Here is a 20215-nt window from a genome sequence, read left to right on the forward strand (position 1 = left end):
CAGCCCAGTCCAGGACAAGGAGAGAACCATCCCTCTGACACACCGCAAACAGTCCAAACCATCCATTGATCTCCAGCCTAGGCAGCATTCCTATTTCTCTCGGGGAGGGCTACTACCACTTGGAAGCCCTCTACGCAAGCTCTTTCCAAACACTTCTCTATCATTTCCCTTGGGCTGGAAGTCATTTTAGATTTGCCAGCTGGGACTTGGCCCCTGGGCTGATTCCAGCGCCTGAGCCTAGTTTTATGTCAGAGTGAGCTGGCTGATCCCGTGGGACGTTACAGTGTGCCCTGACGCAGGTGGTGCTTGGAAAGTTGCTGCCGGACTTCTGCAAGGAGGTGGAAAGTGACCGTGTCAAAGCTGAGTGGTGGCAAAGCAGTGAGCAGTGATTTCCAGCTCCTTCTGATGTTTATTTCCTGGTGAGTGAGTGGCATGTTTAAGAATTTTCTTAATGCTTGTGGTGGTAGCAAGAAGTGATATACTAGTTACTTTGTCTGTTTCTTTTCTTCTGAATTTTAGAATATCTGTGACTAAAAATATAGTTACCCCTGCACCCCAGAAGAACCCTCCAAACAGGAGTGGGCAGTTATCCAGTTGATTAGTCTCTAAGTGTCTGAATGTAGAATGAAACTTCTGGCTTAGTATTTCCTGTACTGCTTATTTTCCAGTGAAAGCGAGTTGCCTTTTGATATAAAATACATGGTTCAGTCTCTAGGGAACCCTGTCTTTGTATTCTTCTTGTGCATTATTATTTTAAAAAAAACCAAACCAAACACAAACAAACAAAAAAAAACCCCAAAAACAACCAGCAGCCTGAGTGATCACAGCTGAGGAATGCAGACTTTGTTCCCAGGAAAAAGGTGAAAGGGAAGAAAAATTGCATTCAGTTCTGCGATGTAACCAAGAAAATAAATTCTTTCAGAGAAGAATAGTGCTAGATTTTCCCCCTCAAAGGTATTGTATATAACTAACATAATTAATGATAGAATTATTCACAGCCAGGAACAAGGATGTTTGATTCACCTTGGTTTTAAAAAAAAAAGGGGGGGGAGGATCCTCAATCTGTTGAGTGTCATGCAAATATTCAAATAGCAATTGAGGATTGTTTCTGAACACGGATAATGGGGCAGAGATTGGGGAGTTGCGGGATAAGGAGGATTGTTTCACGTACATTGATAGCAACAGAGAAAGAAAGACTGAATGGTTTATCTGCTGTCGTGGTCGTAGCTTTCAGTTAAAGTCTGGTTTGTATTCACAACTCTCGCCAAACATTTGCTTTTGCCAGTTTCTGGATTATTTATCAGCTTGGATTGACATAATAAACGTTGGGCCTGTGATGTAAGTCAGGTGTCTAAATCTGGCCTTGCAGAGGGAACAGAGAGGGTTTTCCCAGCCTAACAAGCCAGAACTTGGCCTGTTGAAGGTGTCTGCCATGAGAGACTAGAGAATTAATGAAGTCTGACCCTTCTCCGTGAAGGCCGCTTTTGAGAGCTGTACTGCTCCGTGGGGAGTAAAACCAGGCTGGCGTTCTTTCAGCGTTGCTCTTCAGCAGGGTCGCCTCTTTCACAGCTACCTGCTATGGCTCCTCTTCCAGCAGCTTCCACCCGACCAGCAGCTCTCAGTGGGTCCTCCTGGCACGACAGGGCTGAAGCTTCTGCTCTGGGGGTGGCTGCTTGGGGAGCTGAGCGCCAAGCATCCCCACAGAGGGAGGCAGCCCAGGCTGTTGGGAGGTACTCTTCACGGGGTGGGTCTTCAGGCGCGGGGACTTGTGCAGGAATTCACGAGCCCAGATGCAGTTAGCACTAGTTTTCTCGTGTGTAAATTCTAGCCCCTCTTCCATCACTCCGTATTTTATAGGCTGAAGAATTGAAATGCTCGTAAGTTGTGCTAGTGGTCTTGAGCAGCTGAGGAACTGCTGAGGAAGCCGGGAGTGCTTAGCTACAGGACTCCCAAAGCACCTGCCCTTGAGGAAGCCAGCTTACACGGCCAGCAGTTCTGGGCACTGCCTGTAGTTCACATCTCTGTGCACGGTCCTGGACAACACCTTAGCCGTCAGCTGTTTGCTTCCCCACTGTCTAGCTAGCAGGTGGTTTTGTGCCTGCAGGAATCTCCCAGCAGGCTTGTGATGCTCAGAGAACTTGGGGAGGTAGCCCTCAGGGCCTGACTTCAGTGGACCTTCCTCGCAGACACTTCTGGACACTGACAGTGCTTCTTCTACCCCACTCTCTGAGTAACTGAGATGCTAGCTGTTATATGTTTCATCTGACAAATCTCTTGGCCATTTTTGTGACTTCACTAGTGATGTCAAGTAAAAATGCTGATTCCCAGCTTACACTGCAGTTGTGAGGCTGTGCAAGCATTTGCTCCAAGATGCTATCATCCATATTATTTAGGGTTGCCAGTGTGATGCCCATCTACAAGAAGGGCTGGAGTGAGGATCCCAGGAACTACAGGCCTGTCAGCCTGACCTCGGTGATGGGGAAGATTATGGAGCGATTCATCCTGAGTGTGCTCACCAGGCATGTGAAGGACAACCAGGGAATCAGGCCCAGCTAGCATGGGTTCATGAAAGGCAGGTCCTGCTTGACCAACCTGATCACCTTCTATGACCAGGTGACCCGCCTAGTGGATGAGGGAAAGGCTGTGAATAGTATCTACCTGGACTTTAGTAAGGCTTTTGACACTATTCCCTACAGCATCCTCCTGGAGACACTAGCTGCCCATGGTTTGGATGGGTGTACTCTTTGCTGGACAAAGAACAGGCTGAATGGCCAAGCGCAGAGAGTGGTGGTGAATGGAGTTAAATCCAGCTGGTGGCCGGTCACAAGCGGTGTCCGCCAGGGCTCAGTTTTGGGTCTGATCTTGTTTAACATCTTTATCAATGATCTGGATGAGAGGACTTAGTGCTCCTTCAGTAAGTCTGCAGATGACCAAGCTGAGTGGGAGTGTTGATCTGCTTGAGGGTAGGAAGGCTCTGCAGAGGGATCTGGACAGGCTGGATCGATGGGCCAAGGCCAACTGTATGAGTTTTAACAAGGCCAAATGCCGGGTCCTGCACTTTGGTCACAGCAACCCCATGCAACACTACAGGCTTGGGGAGGAGTGGCTGGAAAGCTGCCTGGCAGAAAAGGATCTTGGGGTGCTGGTCAACAGCCGGCTGAACATGAGCCAGCAGTGTGCCCAGGTGGCCAAGAAGGCCAACAACATCCTGGCTTGTATCAGGAATAGTGTGGCCAGCAGCAGTAGGGAGGTGATCGTGCCCCTGTACTCAGCACTGGTGAGGCTGCACCTGGGGTACTGTGTTCAGTTTTGGGCCTCTCAGTACAAGCAGGACATTGAGGTGCTGGAGCATGTCCAGAAATGGGCAACGAGGCTGGTGAAGGGTCTAGAGAACAAGTCTTAGGAGGAACTGCTGAGGGAATTGGGTTTGTTTACCGTGGAGAAGAGGAGGCTGAGGGGAGACCTCATCGCTCTCTACAACTACCTGAAAGGAGGTTGTAGAGAGGTGGGTGTTGGTCTCTTCTCCCAAGTAACTAGTGATAGGATGAGAGGCAATGTCCTCAAGTTGCATCAGGGGAAGTTTAGACTGGATATTAGGAAAAAGTTCTTTACTGAAAGAGTGGTCGGGCATTGTAACAGGCTGCCCAAGGAATTGGTGGAGTTGCCATCCCTGGAGGTGTTCAAAAAACATGTAGACATGGCACTTCGGGACATGGTTTACTAGACATGGTGGTGTTGGGTTGATGGTTGGACTTGATGATCTTACAGGTCTTTTCCAGACGAAATGATTCTGTGATTGTTTTTTCCATTATAAAGTCCTGGGCTCTTTCAATTTCAGAAACATTTTACCATACCCTTAAGATAAATAACTCAGCCCAAAATATACTTTTGGGAGGAGGCTAAGCAAACTTCTTGTGATGATCTTCAGAGTAGTTCATGTGCTTTATGAACTTTATGTACAACACATCACTTGGTATATCAGCAGGTGTAGATCTACTGCCAATGATTTCTTTCCTTGCCTGCTATAGAAATGATATATTTAAAAATAGTCATAATTACTCCTCAGGTTTATAATCTGAGATGAATGAGCCTCAGTGAGGATGATGTTCCTCCTCCTTTACAGTCTCTTTCCTGCTGTGTCTGGTTTATTCTCACGGGGTTTGCTGGGTAGCTAGAATCATAGCTCATTATGATAGACGGTCGCACTTGTGCTTTGCCACCTGCGCTTCTTGAAGACAATGTTGGGCTCTGCTTGCTGAGAATGACAGTTCATTGTTCTCTGTTGCGGTTACGACAATAACTTCTCTGTGAACTTTTGTGCGTGGGCCTAGATAGACATGCTGATAGTTTAGTCCTGTCTCTGCTTAGACTTTTCAAGATGCGGCAGTTCTTTGGGCAGGAGATGTGTCATGCGGGAAGCGTAGTTCCTTGCATACTGAGTGTCTGCCTAAGCCAACTGTCACAGGCTTGCTGGGGTCATGTGGAGAGAGCATGGCTGGGTGTAAGATCTCATGGTGATTCAACTTGCAGGTATATTGGGTTACCTGGTGAGCAGCTTGCTGGCAGGCTTTTTGGTGGCCCTTCTGTTGGCTGCAGCTTCTCTCTAGGCACATCTGATCGGACCTGCAACCATCCGGGGAGTTGTGGAGCAGAGGGATGTTACAGTATGAATGCAGGTGCTGCCCTCAAAGACTGTGGGTGAGAGTGAGGCATGAGGTCAAGGTGAGACATCCGACACATCTTCCTACCAGGGGTAGGGCAAAAGGCCTCTTCAAGTCAACCTAAACTTTATGTTTTCACGCTAGGCTCCCACCTGCCCCCTGAAGGAAAAGACCCACTTCAGAGGGGTCACTGCATATGGGGTATGCACTGCATACAGTGACGGAAAATACAAGGTCAACAGGCCTTTAGGAAATCAGAATCGCTATTTAGTAAATAAATCCCTAAAAAGCCCTGGTCACCTTGTGATGACCTCACTGAGCTGCAATGCATATGGCTGCTTTGTGACCTGGGTTCTGCATTAAATGACCTTAGACCACCTCAGAACAAAAGAAGGCATATTTATTTAATTTTTCATGGTTAACAAGCCAGTGTTTACTGAACAGGCTGTCCTAGTATTTTCTTAGAAAATAACGCATTTTCAGAATGAAAGAAGTCATTGCCCTATTTCTGCCATGATAAACAATCGGCCTTGGGCTCCAGTTCGGCAAAGCACTCTTCTGCTTACTGAAGTGCTACCATCAATGGCATTTACAAACCTCTTTAAAGTCAGAAATCTGAACCTGAGGATTCCACTGAATCGAGTCCTCGGCGGTGATGCTTTTAATTGTCCTGCAAATCCAGTCTTTCCATTGACCAGTAGATGGGGCGAGTGAGCCGCCTTATAGTTATGGTCAAGATTTTTCTGAATGCAAGGTTAAAATGTAGCCCTCGTTGGCTCTTAGTTCAACAGTCTAGTTTGAAGGCTCTTTACCTTTGTACTGCAAGGGTAAATTACGTACTTTGACGCAACTGCACTATTTTCTTTACAAACATGTGTCGTAAACAATTGTTCCGTTCCTTGAAACTCTGAGATTTAAAATGATCTTCCTTTCTTTACACAGGGATGGAAACAAATCTTTAGAAGGTTTTGTTGTGTGAAGATATGGGAATGACTGTTCCCTCCCCAAAACTAGCCAATGGTTGTGTGTTTACAACACTCACGGGGATGCAAAGGGTCCAAGTTTTAATCTCTGGTAGTCTTCCATGTGCCTGTGGAGTGTACCAATGAACAAGATCACCTCACCTGCCTTTTGGGTCATCGTCTCCAATTCTCTCCTCCAAAAGATGTTGTCACTTTTATACATTTATCAAGGCACCAGACTTGTACAGACTACATGAGTGGCCACGGTTGCTGGCCACAGTTGCCTTCTGCCCACGCTTCTGGCTTCCTGTTCACGGTTCACGTGATGTACTTATCCAGAGAGGCTGACTCTCAAAATAAGTCAGTCCCTGAATACTACCTGTTACATGGAGTGAAAGCTTTTTCTTGAACACGTTGGAACGTAGAGTTAGGCACAATCACACTTCTGCATGTTCTTCTACACATTGGCTCCCTGAGTGTGCCCTGCTCTGTCCCTGCTTCTTGGAGCTCAGCTTGGCAGTGTGAGTGCTGGAACCAGTTGCACTCTTGCAGGCAGTGTGGTCCAGATGCAAGAACCACTTGCCGCCTCACACTGAGGCAAGCAGCTCTAGTGAAGTTGCCCTTGTGTGAGGTAGGAGCCTCCGCAGGTGCTGAGCCCAGTGGCGGTGGGGAGCTTCTGCTTGTCCCATAGACGAGATAACATTGCTTGTCTAGCTGGGTGTATCTTGCCCTTGTGGAAGCAGCTCTCACTGTTCAGCCTTGAATAAAAGGTAATGATATGTCTGTCCGCTTTTATTTTTAGAGCGGAGCAAGCTTCCTGAGATAATTGGGTGGAGAGTTGAAAAGCCTGTATCTATATTAAACTAGATAGGCCAGACAAGTACAACATGTTAATATAAAACAAAACAGCTTGGCTAAACATTTTTTTGAAAAAAAAACCCCAACTCTTTCTCCTCAAACTTTCAAAAACTGAAACCAGGGGAGTAGATGTGAGCCTACCTTCTCAGATATGTGGGGGAAGCCTCAGCTGCTGGGCTTGGGCTTGTTTAGTGCAGGGGTCTGTGTGCCACCATCTGTCATTATCTGTTTGTGATATCTAAAACTTGGCAGGGTGGGAGGGAGCACTGAGGAATTCTTGGCTGGTTTAGCATGACTTTGTGCTCTTGCTTGAAGCCATTGCATGCTTAAAACTGCAATGGGCAGCACTGAGCACGGAGGACCACAAGGTTTAAGCTGGTGTAAACCGAGAGCAGCTCCTTTGCAGACAGTGAAAGTAACCAGACTCTACAGACATCCAAACTGGTAAGAGTCTGGCTCACCTTCTCCTAAAGTACATTGTAGAGAATCTGGGTGTTACGGTAACCTATTCCATAGTCTGGAGGAGCAATTTGTGTTACCTTTGCCTCATGTCACTCAAAGGTTGCTTCAGCTTCTCCCTCTTTTGTGCCCTCGTGATGCCCTCAGACCTCATCTCTAACACTGCCTCCTCCACAGTGAGCAGCCTGACTCAGACCAGGCTCCTCACAGCCAAATTCCTACAGCCCGCTGCAGTCCTGCTTTCTTTACTTTCCATCCAGTCTGCTGACAGTCCTACAGCAAAAAGTCCTTTGGCTCCTGTCATATCTACCTTTGCCTCTGAATGTTTTCACTGGCTCACTATGTTTTGAATGATATTTATATACCTCGATGTGTTTTCAGCCAGTGTTTGCATTTGCTTCGTTGTGTGTGTCTTGACCATCTGGCATCCTCTGACTTCACCCCATCCTCATGGTCTTCCTCTATTTATTTTCTTCATATCCTTCCCTGTTCCTGGAGAGATGTTCTCCTAATAAGCTGAGCAGTGTTACTAGCACTCAACTCCCTTACTTTCACACCCTACTCCTGACCTTCCCTCAAGAGCCAGTGATTTTTCTCTTAATTTTCTGCTTTGTGTATGGAAAGAACTGCTTTACAAGAAATGTACTGCTCCCAGGGTAGGTATAAAGCATGGCTCAGACTGCACAGGCTCCTCAGGAACGCGGGTTGTGACACAAATGCAGCGTGAGGCAGCTGGAAACACCTACAGCATGCAATGGTTTATAGTAAGCCAACTGTTCAGCGACATGCTGGCCTCTGAGGAAAGCTATGCATGCTGTTAGCCAGAGGTATCTCGGGAGGATTGAGAGTCTGTCTGCTATTTGGCTCCTCACAGACAGCAGATGTTCCATGAGAAGGTGAAACATGCAATAAATGGCTGTATTTACTTGAAGCAAATCAGAGCTCAAGAAAAGGCAGTGGTCCAGCCAAGTGTGTTTACTGCTGCAGGAATGCTTTTGTGCTGATGCAGCATCTTTCACCCCAATTCTCTGAACGTATTGAAAGCATTAACAAAGGTAGGCTGCTGCCAGTGTTCGCAGACACATTTGAGCCAGCTTTCTGTCTGTTTTGGATATGCCATCCATATAGCCTACACTGAGTTTGATACTGCTACAGCTCCTTGGCCGAGTGTTTCCTTAGCTGCATAGATGGCTTCAGCAGCTGGTGCTGAGCTCGTGCTGACACAGCTACATTGGGAACAGGACCTGAGTGGGCCACGGCACGGCTTGCTCAGGTAGGTACACGTGGGGCTGCAGTCACTTTAGGGTAAAGATAGTCGTGTGTCGTCCCCCCCCCCCCCCCAAAAAAAAAAAAAGAAAAAAGGACAAATGTAAGACCTGGACTGAAGACAAAAGACAAGTCACAAAGATACATCTCTCTTTCTCTACTGCTTCTTCTGAGGGGAGGGAAAGGGAAAAAGTGAAGTACTGAGTAGATTAGCACTAGTGAAAATAGGTTCAGGCTAGGTTGTGCCATGCCTACATGCTGAGTGAATGTTCAGCTAATGTCTAATCCAGGGAAAAGTTCAGTGACCTCGAAGGGAGAGAAGTGGTCTGTTCCTGTACGTGTGTATTTTCTTCATGGATCAACAGATACCTCTTTGGTTGCTTCTTTAGGGGTTCAGAGGTCTCTTGTTAGTCTTCAGTGGTATACAGAAGAGGACTGTGTCTTTAGCCAAAAGCATGGTGTTAATGCACGGATTTCATATTGTTTTTCTAGTAAAGTACGTGCTGCAAAATAAAAATCACCTGATCACCTGGTTCTGGGTATGTGCCAGAGGCCAGGTGATGCATTAGGAGCCAGCAGAACCGCACTGCTCTGAACAGTTTCCAGCAGAGCCCTGGAGATTGATAGTTCCAGGACAATGGACTCGATGATCTTAAAGGTCTTTTCCAACCTATGATTCTATGATTCAGTTGGGGTATGGCTCTTCCTCTCCAATGTATCCCCAGGTAATTCTGGTGGATGGCTCCTCTGTGATGGTCTGGTGGTCCCCTACTCACTTTTCCACAACGTGCCAAAGGGGGAAATCTCTGCAAATTCTTGGGATGGACAAAAAGCATGTGTTCTTCCAGCTTGTGTACTTTTTTTACTGAGAAAGTTGCATTGTTCCCTGCTCCTCCTTTGCTCAGCTCACTCCTGGTGGTTTTCTGCGGACATTTTCCCCAAATGACCTTGCTAGAACCAAAGTGAAACAAAAGGCCCTACCCATGTTCTGCTCCGAGTCCCTTAACTACCAAATGTTTCCAGTCTGAGGAGAGGGTTTTTCCTCTCTTTCATTCTCTCTGCTCTCTGGCTGCCCACAGTGACAGCCGTATCTGTTTGATTTGAGGGAAGCCTTGCATGTGCTGTGACTGAATCCTTCTGCTAATAATTTGTTCTCTGGAGCCTGTTGCCACACAGTATAAATAAATTTCACTGTTTAGTACTTACCCGTTTTGTTCCCCTGATGCTGGCAGTGAGTTGACCCACCCTGTTTTGTTTTTCAAATTTATCTTTATTTGCCCTTCCTATATGAGGCAACATCACAAGATTAAATTAACAAAGATGCATTACTGGTGCGTGCTTTTTTGGGCTGTCTTGTGTTGCACTAAAAGTTCTGCATAAAATGGGAATTAAAATGCAGCTGACATCCTGGAACAATATTCAGTTTGGTCCTGGGATGGGAATAAGACTTTATCTGGCTTCAAAAAGTCTATTGGTGTGTGCTGAATAGATACAGTCTCTGTATAAAAAGCATTTTTTCAGCCATCCTGCCATGTAAATGCAGTCTTTTTATAAACAGCCTTAATTTGGCCCATTCTGTATGTGTATGCTCCTAGAATGACCAGGATGTTTAGCACATCAGACCTGGCTTTGCAGTGGTGAATGTAGGTACTGGAAGCTCTCCAGTCGTGGTCGTATACATGCCCCTGCAACCTCTAGCTCAGAGCAGGGTAAATATTTAGAGTGGCTGAGCCCTTTTTGGGCTATGTGATGTTTTAACTAGATTGTTCCTGCCTAATTTAAAGCTGGCTTAGGCATTTCTCCACCACACCAGAATCACTGCTGAGTACACGTACCCCTAATTGGGTATGAGGAAGGCCACAGTCATGTTTTTCATGGTTCCAAGCCTGATGCTTAGAGCACTTGAGGTTGTTTTTACTGTGTGAATGTGACTGCATGTGCATTTTAATACAAGGAAAAACAGGCTGTGATAGATTAATGAAGTCAGTAGAGTGGTTACATTTGCCTACTTTCTTGGAAATCTTCATCGTTCCTGTCCTCCTTGGGATGAATAAAGGGAATCTATCAACCTAGACAATGTTCTTTCTGTATATTTTTTACAGTATAAACAGGTTTCAAATAACATAAATCAAGTGGGTTTTGCTTTTTCTTCCACTGATGACTTCTAAGCAAAGAAGGACATCTCCATGCACAGGGTAAAAAAATGCAAAGAGAAACTAGCCCTTTGCCATTTGCATTTTACAAACCAGTTCTTGAAAAAAAAAATACTTGAAGGAGGGGAAATTTGTCACCTTAACATTGCAAATGATGTGAAACCAGAATGTCCTCCCACCACAGCATATGTTTGTGGTGGGTAGGCGGGGGAGATGGAGGGAAGAGGTGATGGTATAAAAATACCTTGTAAAAACAAATGTTTGGCTAGGGGAGAGAGTTTGTCACTTCAGCCAGACTAGAGAGGGGAAACCAGACAGACAGGGGGTGGATGAGGGGGGAGAACTTATGTCACTTCAGCAAGGTAAATAACTTGAGAAAGCATCTCAAAAATAGCAGTCAAACAATCAGCACAAGAAGATCAGATATTAAACAAGCAGGTGGCCTAGAAAGTGAAGCGGAAGGAGTAAAAGCTGTTTGAACAGAACAATGAAGATGGTAAGAAACAGTTCAGCATGTGGCAAATACCAAACAGAAAGGCAACAGGTAAAACCCCCAAGATAAAAGTGCATGGACTTGCTAGTAGCCACTCTTCCTGTATCTTGGCAAACTGAGAAATACGATTTTTCTCAAGTATGTTTATAATAATTCAGATGTGCCAAGTGGAATACGGACCAGGGGCTCTACACAGTAACACGACTGCCAAGTGCAGCTTGGTACCGTATCGCTAGCATGGCGCTCTCTGCATGGGGTGTTTCCCTCTGCGCGCCATATGGAACCGTTTGTACACTCCACAGCGTCCAGTACCGTGCAAATGCGAGCAGACACCAACGTGGCCACCCACAAAGGGTCGAAAATGACACTTTGCCTTGTCGTGCTCGGGGGGAGTTTGTGTGCTGCGGTGGGAGACTGATGTCTCCCCATCTTGGGAGCCGGCAGCGAGAGAGCCGGCGGGAGGGAGGGTCGGGAGCGACGACACTCGGTGCCCCTGCGCAGTTCGGGTTGGCACTAGCAGCTGTCAGCATTGGGAGGGCAGTTTCCTTCCTATGGGTGATATTTATAGGTTTTTATTTGGTTTTAATTGACTTGCCTCAGTGCTCAAGAAGGCGGCCAGCTCAAGGAAGAGTGTGGGTGGGTGTGTGAGAAAAAGGGGGAGAGACAGAGGAGGTGAGGAGAGAGCAGGCTGGTAAGGTGCCCTTTACGTCTGGTAATTTGTTATCCAGATATATATTGCCCTATTTTACGGACATCTTCAGATGTCATTTTCCTTTCTACTTCTCCCAATTCCCCGTTGCTTTAACCTCTGGAAATTTGAAAGCAGCTTGTATGGATCTCTCCATGAAGAGAAGCTGCTTTGATGAATCAGACAAAACCTGCCCTCCTGCTTTCTCTCTTATTTCACTAGGAATTATGTCATTCTCCTGCCTTGGTCGTGATTTTTGGTGATCGGTCATTCTCCCTCCCCCAAGGTGTGGGACCTGCAGCGTATTTCAGCTGAGATGGGGCAAGCAAGGCTCTGGTGCTGCACGCAACGGGTCTGCACCTCTCGTGAGGGCTTATGGCAACCCAACCCCCCATGCTGGTGGGGCTTCAGAGAGCGGTGGGACTGCTTCAAGTGCAAGCCAGGTTTCAAGGGCGGCATAGGCTATGGAAGCTCATTGGTGCCCAATTTGCAGTCAAGGATGGAAGAAGACTCAGCTCTCTTCTCCTCCCCTGACCTGAAGCATGTCGCTGAGGTCTCTTGCACAGGGCGGGACTTTCCACTAGTAGGTGTTCATACAAATTTGGCTGTATCTGGCTATCTTCATATGTTGGTATGCAGTCATTTCATACTTGCATTCCACAGAAAAGCAATGGGTATTTTTCCCTCTCAACAAATTTCAAAGAACATACACTAACAAAACATTGTTAGCGAAATTTTGCACGCTCCAGTCAGCAAACTGAAACCTAGAATACCTTCTGAGACCCCGTCTGTGCAGCTGCGTCGTTGCTTTGTCCTCCAGGGCTGACTTAGGGTAGCTGTGGGGATTAGTAGTCTGAGTTTCCTGATTTACACGCATGTAATATTAATGAAATATTTTGGTGGAAATCTAGCTTTTACATTTCAGATTTGTTTCGTTGCACCAGTTGGTGGATTGAAAATGCCATCACAGCAGCTGCCTGAATATCATGTAACGCAATGTGCCTTGATGCCTTGTCATATTTCAGTGTTTGCTCACAGCACGAACAGTCCCAAGCATTGTGGGTTTTTTTTTTCTGAAGGTCCAGAGTTAGCGAAAGAGAGACGATCCTTTTTCCTCCACTTTCTCACAAACCCACAAGTTCTCATGCCTTTCCACTATGCCTGCCTTCCACCAACTTAATGATTCACCAGTTTAATGATTTGCCCTTTACTGTGCAAGTGCTTAGGGGCACTTGCACCACGATAAGAAATGCAACACAGAAAGCCTATGTAGATGCCTCTGCATTAATGTCTGCGTGAATACACTGAGTATATAATGCTACCATAACCAAAGAGTGGATGTTATAATAGTGAAAGCTAAGAGGTGTACAATTAGTCAAGAACTTTTTTACTGGAGATGTTAAAATTAAAACCTAAAACTTTTCATGGAAACTCAGTACTTGTGATGAAACTCTTAGCGGAGTTTCTTATGTGTAGCATGCAGTTTCTGATAAAAAAGAGAGAGAAGTTTATTGCAGGGTATTCAATAATCTGGTCGTTGGGTGATCTCTGAGATGTACAAGACAAAGTTCTAAGTTCTCAGGATGAATTGGAAAAAAATAGGAATATGAATTATTCTCTCCATAAATGTCTCAAGCGTTGGGCTTTTGAGGAGGGTGCATGAGTCTGATTTCTGTGGCTTCTTTGTGTGAAAACTCTCAGAGTCTTCATTCAATTCTAAAACTCTTCCTTCTTTTTCTTTCTTTTTTTAGCCTGGGATTAAAAGTTTATGTTTTTGCAAAATGGAAACCCTGTTATCCAGCCAGCTAGAATAATAAAAGTTGTAGGTGTCTTGTGAATGTGAGGCAAAGAAGAAGGAGAAAATGTGTTGTTTCATTGGCTCTGTGTGAGAGGAAAGTCTGGCCTTCATTTAAAAGTCAAATGTAAATATATTTTTGCTAACTTTCGTTTGCAACTGATCAAGATTTGCCATATTCTCATTTCTCCTTGTGAGCTGCGAAGGATTCAGACCAGCTTGATTGAAATCTACCTTTGACAGATGACAGCAGGATTTCATGAGTGATTTCTATCTCAAGGCGACTGCCCCTTCTCCACAACGAGCAAGCGGCAATAGCATTTTAAGGGAAGGATGTCAGACAGCAGCTTGGTTTTCTCACTGGTCATTGTTATTTGTTTCTCTCCTGGCCGAACCACCAGAAGCAGGTTAAGGATGACACAAAAGAGAAACAAATCACGGGGTGGAGGACATAGCATGTGACAATGCCCTGGCTGTAGTGCAAACATTTGAGCTACGTTTCGAAAGCCTGGGTTTGTGTTCAGCAGAGTTCATGAGTGAAAAATAAAAGTCTTTGACGATAACAATCAACAAGCTCAATCTCTTTAGTGTCTACCCTTCAGAGAAGAGGCTGGAGCGGATCCCATCAAGCTGTGATTTGGTTCAGTGCACTAGGGAAGGTTCTTAGAAGCATTCCCCCAGCTTCTTGACACTGTGCACTGAGGGGAAAAAACCAACATTTGGCAATTTGTTGTCAATATTTGTATAACTCCTGATGCCACTAAAACTGCATATGCAGGCTTTAAACTAACAAAAACAAAGCCATGGCCAAGCTGGAGAGCTGGATTTGTTTCCATGCACAATTAGGTTTATTTGTTTAGGTCTCATTTTATTTGCTTTCAGATGACTCAGATAGGAGTATTGCAATCCTTTCAAAGTGAAGTAGTGTTCTGTGTATTTTGGGCATTGGGCTTAGCCAAATGTGGAAAGGATTGGCTGCTCAGTAGTATTTTCCTATCCAGAGGTTTTTCAAACTTTTGAGAGGAACTGAAGGAATGTCTCTTCCATGCCAGGCTTTTTTCTTTTTTTTTTTTTCTCGCTTTCCACAGCGTCTCTTCACATTATTGTTAAAGAGTGCAGGAATTTTAAAACACTCCTCCGTTGTGCAACTGTTAGCAACTGCTCTTATTAATCGCTTTACCATTATGCTGCATGCTTAAATTCTCGCTGATGTTGTCCCTAACGTGCTGCTGTGAGTGCCTTTTAACCCATTCCAAGAAGAATATAAGGATGGTGCACTGCTCGGAAGCTCCCATCCTGTTAGACCAGCTCTGGGTTTGCTGAAACTGATTTCCTGCATACATGAAGGGATATTTACATTTTGGCAAATAGCCAAGCTTTCTGCTGGGAGTTAGTCACTAAGGGCAGATTATTTTCCAAATGGACATGCTTGCACGCTATCGGTGTTAAGAGAATTGTCTCAAGTCTCAGTACCATGGTGTTCCTTTATCCCCCCACCCCCAACCCCGGCAAACAAAAGAAAATAAAAATGCAGGGTTTTTTTGGTCTCTTCTGTCTTATATGAGTAGGAGGCAATGGCTTTTAATTGGTGCTTTAGGCACCACTGTGTTTTCAGGGGATTTTTTTGTTGTTGTCTTTGTTTTTCTTCTTCTGATCATTTTGCTTCTGGAAATGCCTCCTCGGGTGATATTTCGGAAAATGTAGACAATATGAGTAAACCTGCATTTATTCCTATTTCTATGAAACATAAAGGTTAAAGGATTTCCTGCACTCACCAGAAGTATGCATCTGATTTATGGCCTTCCTTAATGCTCTTCCCACTCACACTCGTAAAAGAAATATAGTAACAAAGGCTAATAGACAATCTATTTTAAAGTTTGCCCTGATAAAACCAAACTGGAACTTTATTCAGTCTTAAATGTCAATTCCAAAGTTTGGAATGTTTTTCTAATCAAGAACAATAAACGTGGAAAGTGTCTCCACGGAACAGAGCTGCGTCTCAACATGCTGCTGGCCCGGTGCTGCACACACACTTCAGGGGCAGATGGAGTCTGCACATCATGTAGTCCTCCCTCTGCAATAGCTTGCTTTGCGAGACTGCTTGAGCCCAGGAGGGACTGAACAATACTTGGGATATGTGATTTGTTGTTTTATTTTGCTTTTAAGACGATAGGAACGCAAAACATACCTATGGCAAATAACCAAACTGAGGAGGGATTTAAACCTTCAAATACAGTACAGAAGAGAGGAATAATATAAATTTCCAAACCTGTGTTTAAAAACTAGAAGATGTAGTAAGGCGGGCAGATAGATTGGATGGTGCCTAGAGATCTGTTCCATGCCTACAATGCTCTTGTTTCCCTCCCTCTAGCCGTGGAGAACTAAGACTGTCAAAATGGATGAAAGCCATTTAGTGGCCTTAATTAACATGGTGTCGCTTTATAACACCTTCAGGGCATTTTGACATTGTGTTTGCAAAGTCCTCCACTACTCTAACAACACAGTCCAGTGTGCAGGCTGCAGCTCTCCTGCCCTCTCTCTGCATGCATCATTTCACTGGGCGCAGGTCTTTGAGTCTAATCCAAGACTGAATGAGACTGTGGAGTTCACTGGGGGCTGAGAGGAGACCGGACCTGTCAGAGCTCATGTTCTATGGGCTAGTATTAAATACATAATTTGATTATCAAAGTGTGTTATTGATGCAGGACACTGAATTAATTTGGCTTCTATTGAATAGTAAACATAAAATTAGATTTTATACACTAAAAATGTGGAACCATTCCAGATGCATATTGTTCAAGTACCTAGAAAAATGTAAAGGTAGTACACTATGTTATAGCTCCCTTGTCACATAAGAGACTTCCTACATTAAGCTGATTTTTACCATGTATGGTCTCCCTTAGTTGCCATGTGCAACTAAGGGGTAAGACAGAGACTTCTTCTGGCACGTAATATGTACCTTTTGCCTTTTTACTTATACTACACTGTGAGCTACAGCTGGGCAGGTGGTGATTTCAGTCTAAGATGGTTTTACCCCTTCCTTCCTGCAGATGTGTAGTTGTGTGTAGGCAGATACTTGCTGACGCCTGGCTAGTAATTCAAGTATTGAGACTTGCGGGCTTACCACCACTTCCTGATGTGCATTACAGGTGAGCCTGCAAGGGGAAGGAGACCCTGGGGAAGAAAATTAGGAGAAAATGACTTTATTATTTAAAAGGATCAGCCTTGAAGCTACAAGGTACAGTCAGGACATGGAAGGAAGGCAGACTGCGCTTCCTCTTCCAGGTGATAAGGGACCTGAAAAGTTTAGGGCTAGTTGAATTTTACAGTAGTGCCAAGCACAGGTAAGATGGTGCCCACATTAGTCTTCTGTTATCCTACCCCTTTGTTCTTCTTTTCCCTAAGATGGAATGAGGTAAGTCTGTATCTAAATGCATGCTCCTGTGCAAGTTTAGGGTAAAGTAAAATAGCTCACCTTGAAACACCTCTGAAGGGGTAAGAGTAAATCTCATAGTCCAGATGATACATGCACGCTTTTCATCTGTTGTAAAGTATTCCTTCTTAGCTGAGGGTGGGCAGGAGGTGGCTTCTGGCCATGAGGGAGCAACTTAGGTCACCTGAGCATTAAACATACCCTAATCAGTAATGAGAGCACCAAATGCTGTGAAGCATGAGGGGTAAGAAGAGTAGGGGAAGCCAGTGACGGTCTGAGGGCTGAGCATGGCAGTCACCAGCAAGACTCTGAGAGCTCAGAGGTTACCTTGCCCCAGTATCCTCTGACACTGGATTTTTCTCTGTATCTGAGGCTTGCTGCACATAATTTGACTCAGTCTTATGAAGCAGAGGATAAACTTCAGACTGGTTTGACCTATAGGTACTACTGTCAAAAACCACATTTTTCCCCACTCATGGAGATCTAGCTGTGATCCAAAAAACTTTATACTCTTCAGCAAACTAAAACATATCAGACGTCTTCATTCCAGCAAATTTTTGTCTGTGGCTTTTCTTCTTATTATTGACTTCCTTATACCTTTATCTATAGCTTTGTGGTCATTCACCAGCAGGTACGAGCTCTTTCTGCTTGGGCTCTGAGCTGTGACTGCAGTCAGCAAGGTGCAGAGCCCAGCTCATAAACTTGCAGCTGTGGCTTAATACTTCTCTAACATGGCTACACAGCTTCCAGTTGGCCTGGAGTGCCGAAACATCTGTCTGCAATGTACCTTGTAAATAAACCCTCTGTGAGTCAGTGTAGTGGCTTCTTAGACAGAGGACTATTAGTGTGCAATTAGGTAGCACATGGTGGAAGTAGTCTGTTTGTGGCACAGATGGCACAGACTTGAGTTAGAAGTCCAGTAGAGCTAAATGAAGTCATGTACGCAGGTCAGGTGAACAAGATTGTGTTTGCAGTATTGAACAATAAGGTACAAGAGAAGGTAAAACTGCAGGCTCTGAGATGATAGGATTGCAACTTGAGACAAACCTCCGGATACGGATGAGGAGAAAATGGTTCCATGCAGGAGAGGAAATCCTCTCCCGACCCTTCCGAGCTGACATGCAGAGCAGAATTGCTGGAGACGTCTCTGATTCATGGTATTTGCCCTTCTTTCCATGACTATGTATCATCACTCTGAAAAGAGGGGGCGGGAGACTAAAACTGTGAAAGTAGGTGGCACCCGCGGTATTACATTGTCTGCCAGCTGTGTAGAGAAAAGCCAGCGTGCCAGAGAGCAACACAGGTCTGCGGCACAAAACATGCTCATATGAGGGGGTGAATCTGGGGGATAGGAAACTCTGCGCCAGTATTTGGTCATGCATGGCCAAGCTCTCACTTCCATATGAAAGGGGGAAATCCCTGTGTTCATTTGTGCATCAAGACAAGCATCTGTCATTTCCACCCTGCTTTCATTCACCCCTTGCTAGCTTTATGACTAAGAGTCTCTCTCTCTGTCGTGTTTCCTCCTTCTCTGTCTCACGCTTCGTTTCTTCTTCCCAAGCATCCCACTGAGGAATGACGTGGAGTCTCCACACCTCTGCCAGAAACCACAGTACTCCTTGGGAGTGGGTGCTGTGTCTCTCTTGCCTGCCTGCTCTATGCACGGCCAGCTGTAAATGCCATTGAAGCCTGCTCCTGCAGCTGCTTTAAATGCCTGTGCACTTGCTGGGGGCCTGGCTTTCCAGAGGAGTGTGTGTGACGGCTTTGGGAGTCAGACGTTCTCTCACAGTCTCCCTACATGTCAGAGGGACAGCCATCCCAAGAGGTGTTATTCCTAGACTGACCTTTTACTGCAGGGTCTCCGCTGGGACGGCAGCTGCCGATCTCCTGCAGGGATGCTGGTCCAGGTGAGGTGGACCATGACCACTGAGATGGCCATTTCCAGAAAACCGCAGTTCACCAGCCACTCTGAAATCACTCTTGCCATCCAACTAGTTCCCAGATAAAAGCAAAAACTGAGCTGGCTGCAATGAAATGTACCACTTGCATAGCAATTACTGCATGTAAGGACATTCACAGAAAGAAATGAAAGCCATGCTGGTAGCTGTCGCCACTTCACAGCGGCTTCAAGAGCACTTTCTGTTTTCCCCAGCTAAAATGGTGCCAGGATGCTTTTGTTGCCTGACGGGCTGCTGGCAAGAGCCCCCATTTTGGGTACTGCTGATTGCGGCGCAGCTCACTGCTGCTGGGCCTGGCAGCCGGGCTCCGTCCTGCCACCCCAGCCAGAAGCGGGCAGCCTAGGGGGCACAGGGGCGAAGCCTCCCCTGAGTGCCTCCTCCAAGTCATAAACCTGAAACTTAATCAAATACTGGATTTTAATGCTTCTGCCAGAAGAAGGTGACTGTTAGAATCTGGCTTTCTTCCTGGACAGCTAGAGGTGCTTTAGAAATGCTGATGTCTCTTGGGTGTAGCCAGACAAAATCATCATCTGGCCAGGCAGTAAACAAAACCATTTGTTAAAGGTGAGCGCAAAACCTCAGCACCAGCCTGGCCTTCTGAGTGTAATCAAAACTTTTCTGCCCATTTGAATTAAATTCTCCCTGCAAAGTGGAGTACGTTTACACCCGAGCAGAGCACTTTTAAATGGAAACCCAAGGAGAATGTCAAGTGCTTGGCATCTGAAAAGTCACCTCACGGAGAGGTAAACATCTGTAAGTGGGTAAAAGGATCCCAGTGCCAACGTTAGTTTCCAACAGAGAAGTAGGAACGGAGAATAACCTGCTGCTTAACAACTGCTAAGGAATAGATGGCGCAATGGGAGAGGCTTCGATCTGTTTCAGAGGCCTGACTTTTTCTTCTGTGCTCATGGCAATGATGTTCTTCGTTTGTGCAATGTTTTCCACCCGAACAACAATGCTATTAAACAAAAAATGATACCATTGATGAATTATTTGGTGTTAGCTTTCCAGTCAGAAAAGTGAAAGGAGATGCATTTGTCATACTGAAATGATGTCACTTTGGGAAGGGAATAATGTTTTTGGACTACAGGATAATTAATGTCTGCTGCCCCTGAGGGTTTGATTAAACTATCAAGTACCAAGTGACATCTTTGCCACATGACACTTCTTTGGAAACCATAAGCACCAGAACAGCATTTCAGTGTATACTTTGGCTAACATGAGCCACCGCTCCTCCCCAGGGCTGAATTTGTCATGACTCCTGGGCAGTGAGAAATCTTTGGTCTCTTGAAATAGGTTATTTCCTTTTTTGGAAAGAAATAAGAAGACACAAGCAAGAGATTAATAAATTTTTAGGTAGAATTCCTGCAATAAGGAGTTGAGATGGATATGAAAAACGGTAGTACTGAGACCTTAGGCTGTGTTGCTCGGGAGGGATATTTTGCATTTCACAGTCAGCACAAAGGGAGAAACTCAATTTTTTTTTTTC

At 45.3% G+C, this 20215-nt stretch overlaps 1 protein-coding gene across 2 annotated transcripts in view; it reads left to right on the forward strand.

Annotated features, from left to right (window-relative positions):
• Positions 1-268: 268 nt before the first annotated feature.
• Positions 269-20215, forward strand: part of RBPJ (recombination signal binding protein for immunoglobulin kappa J region) — a 158907-nt gene continuing 138960 nt past the window's right edge. For both annotated transcript variants that reach the window (XM_075420662.1, XM_075420664.1), the window contains exon 1: positions 269-419. Coding sequence is in view for 1 of the 2 variants with exons in the window: in XM_075420664.1 (XP_075276779.1) it covers positions 406-419 (14 nt within the window). In the remaining variant the exon portion in view is untranslated. The remainder of the gene's footprint in view (positions 420-20215) is intronic.

This window comes from Opisthocomus hoazin, chromosome 5, assembly GCF_030867145.1.
Source record: "Opisthocomus hoazin isolate bOpiHoa1 chromosome 5, bOpiHoa1.hap1, whole genome shotgun sequence".
Lineage (NCBI taxonomy): Eukaryota > Metazoa > Chordata > Aves > Opisthocomiformes > Opisthocomidae > Opisthocomus > Opisthocomus hoazin.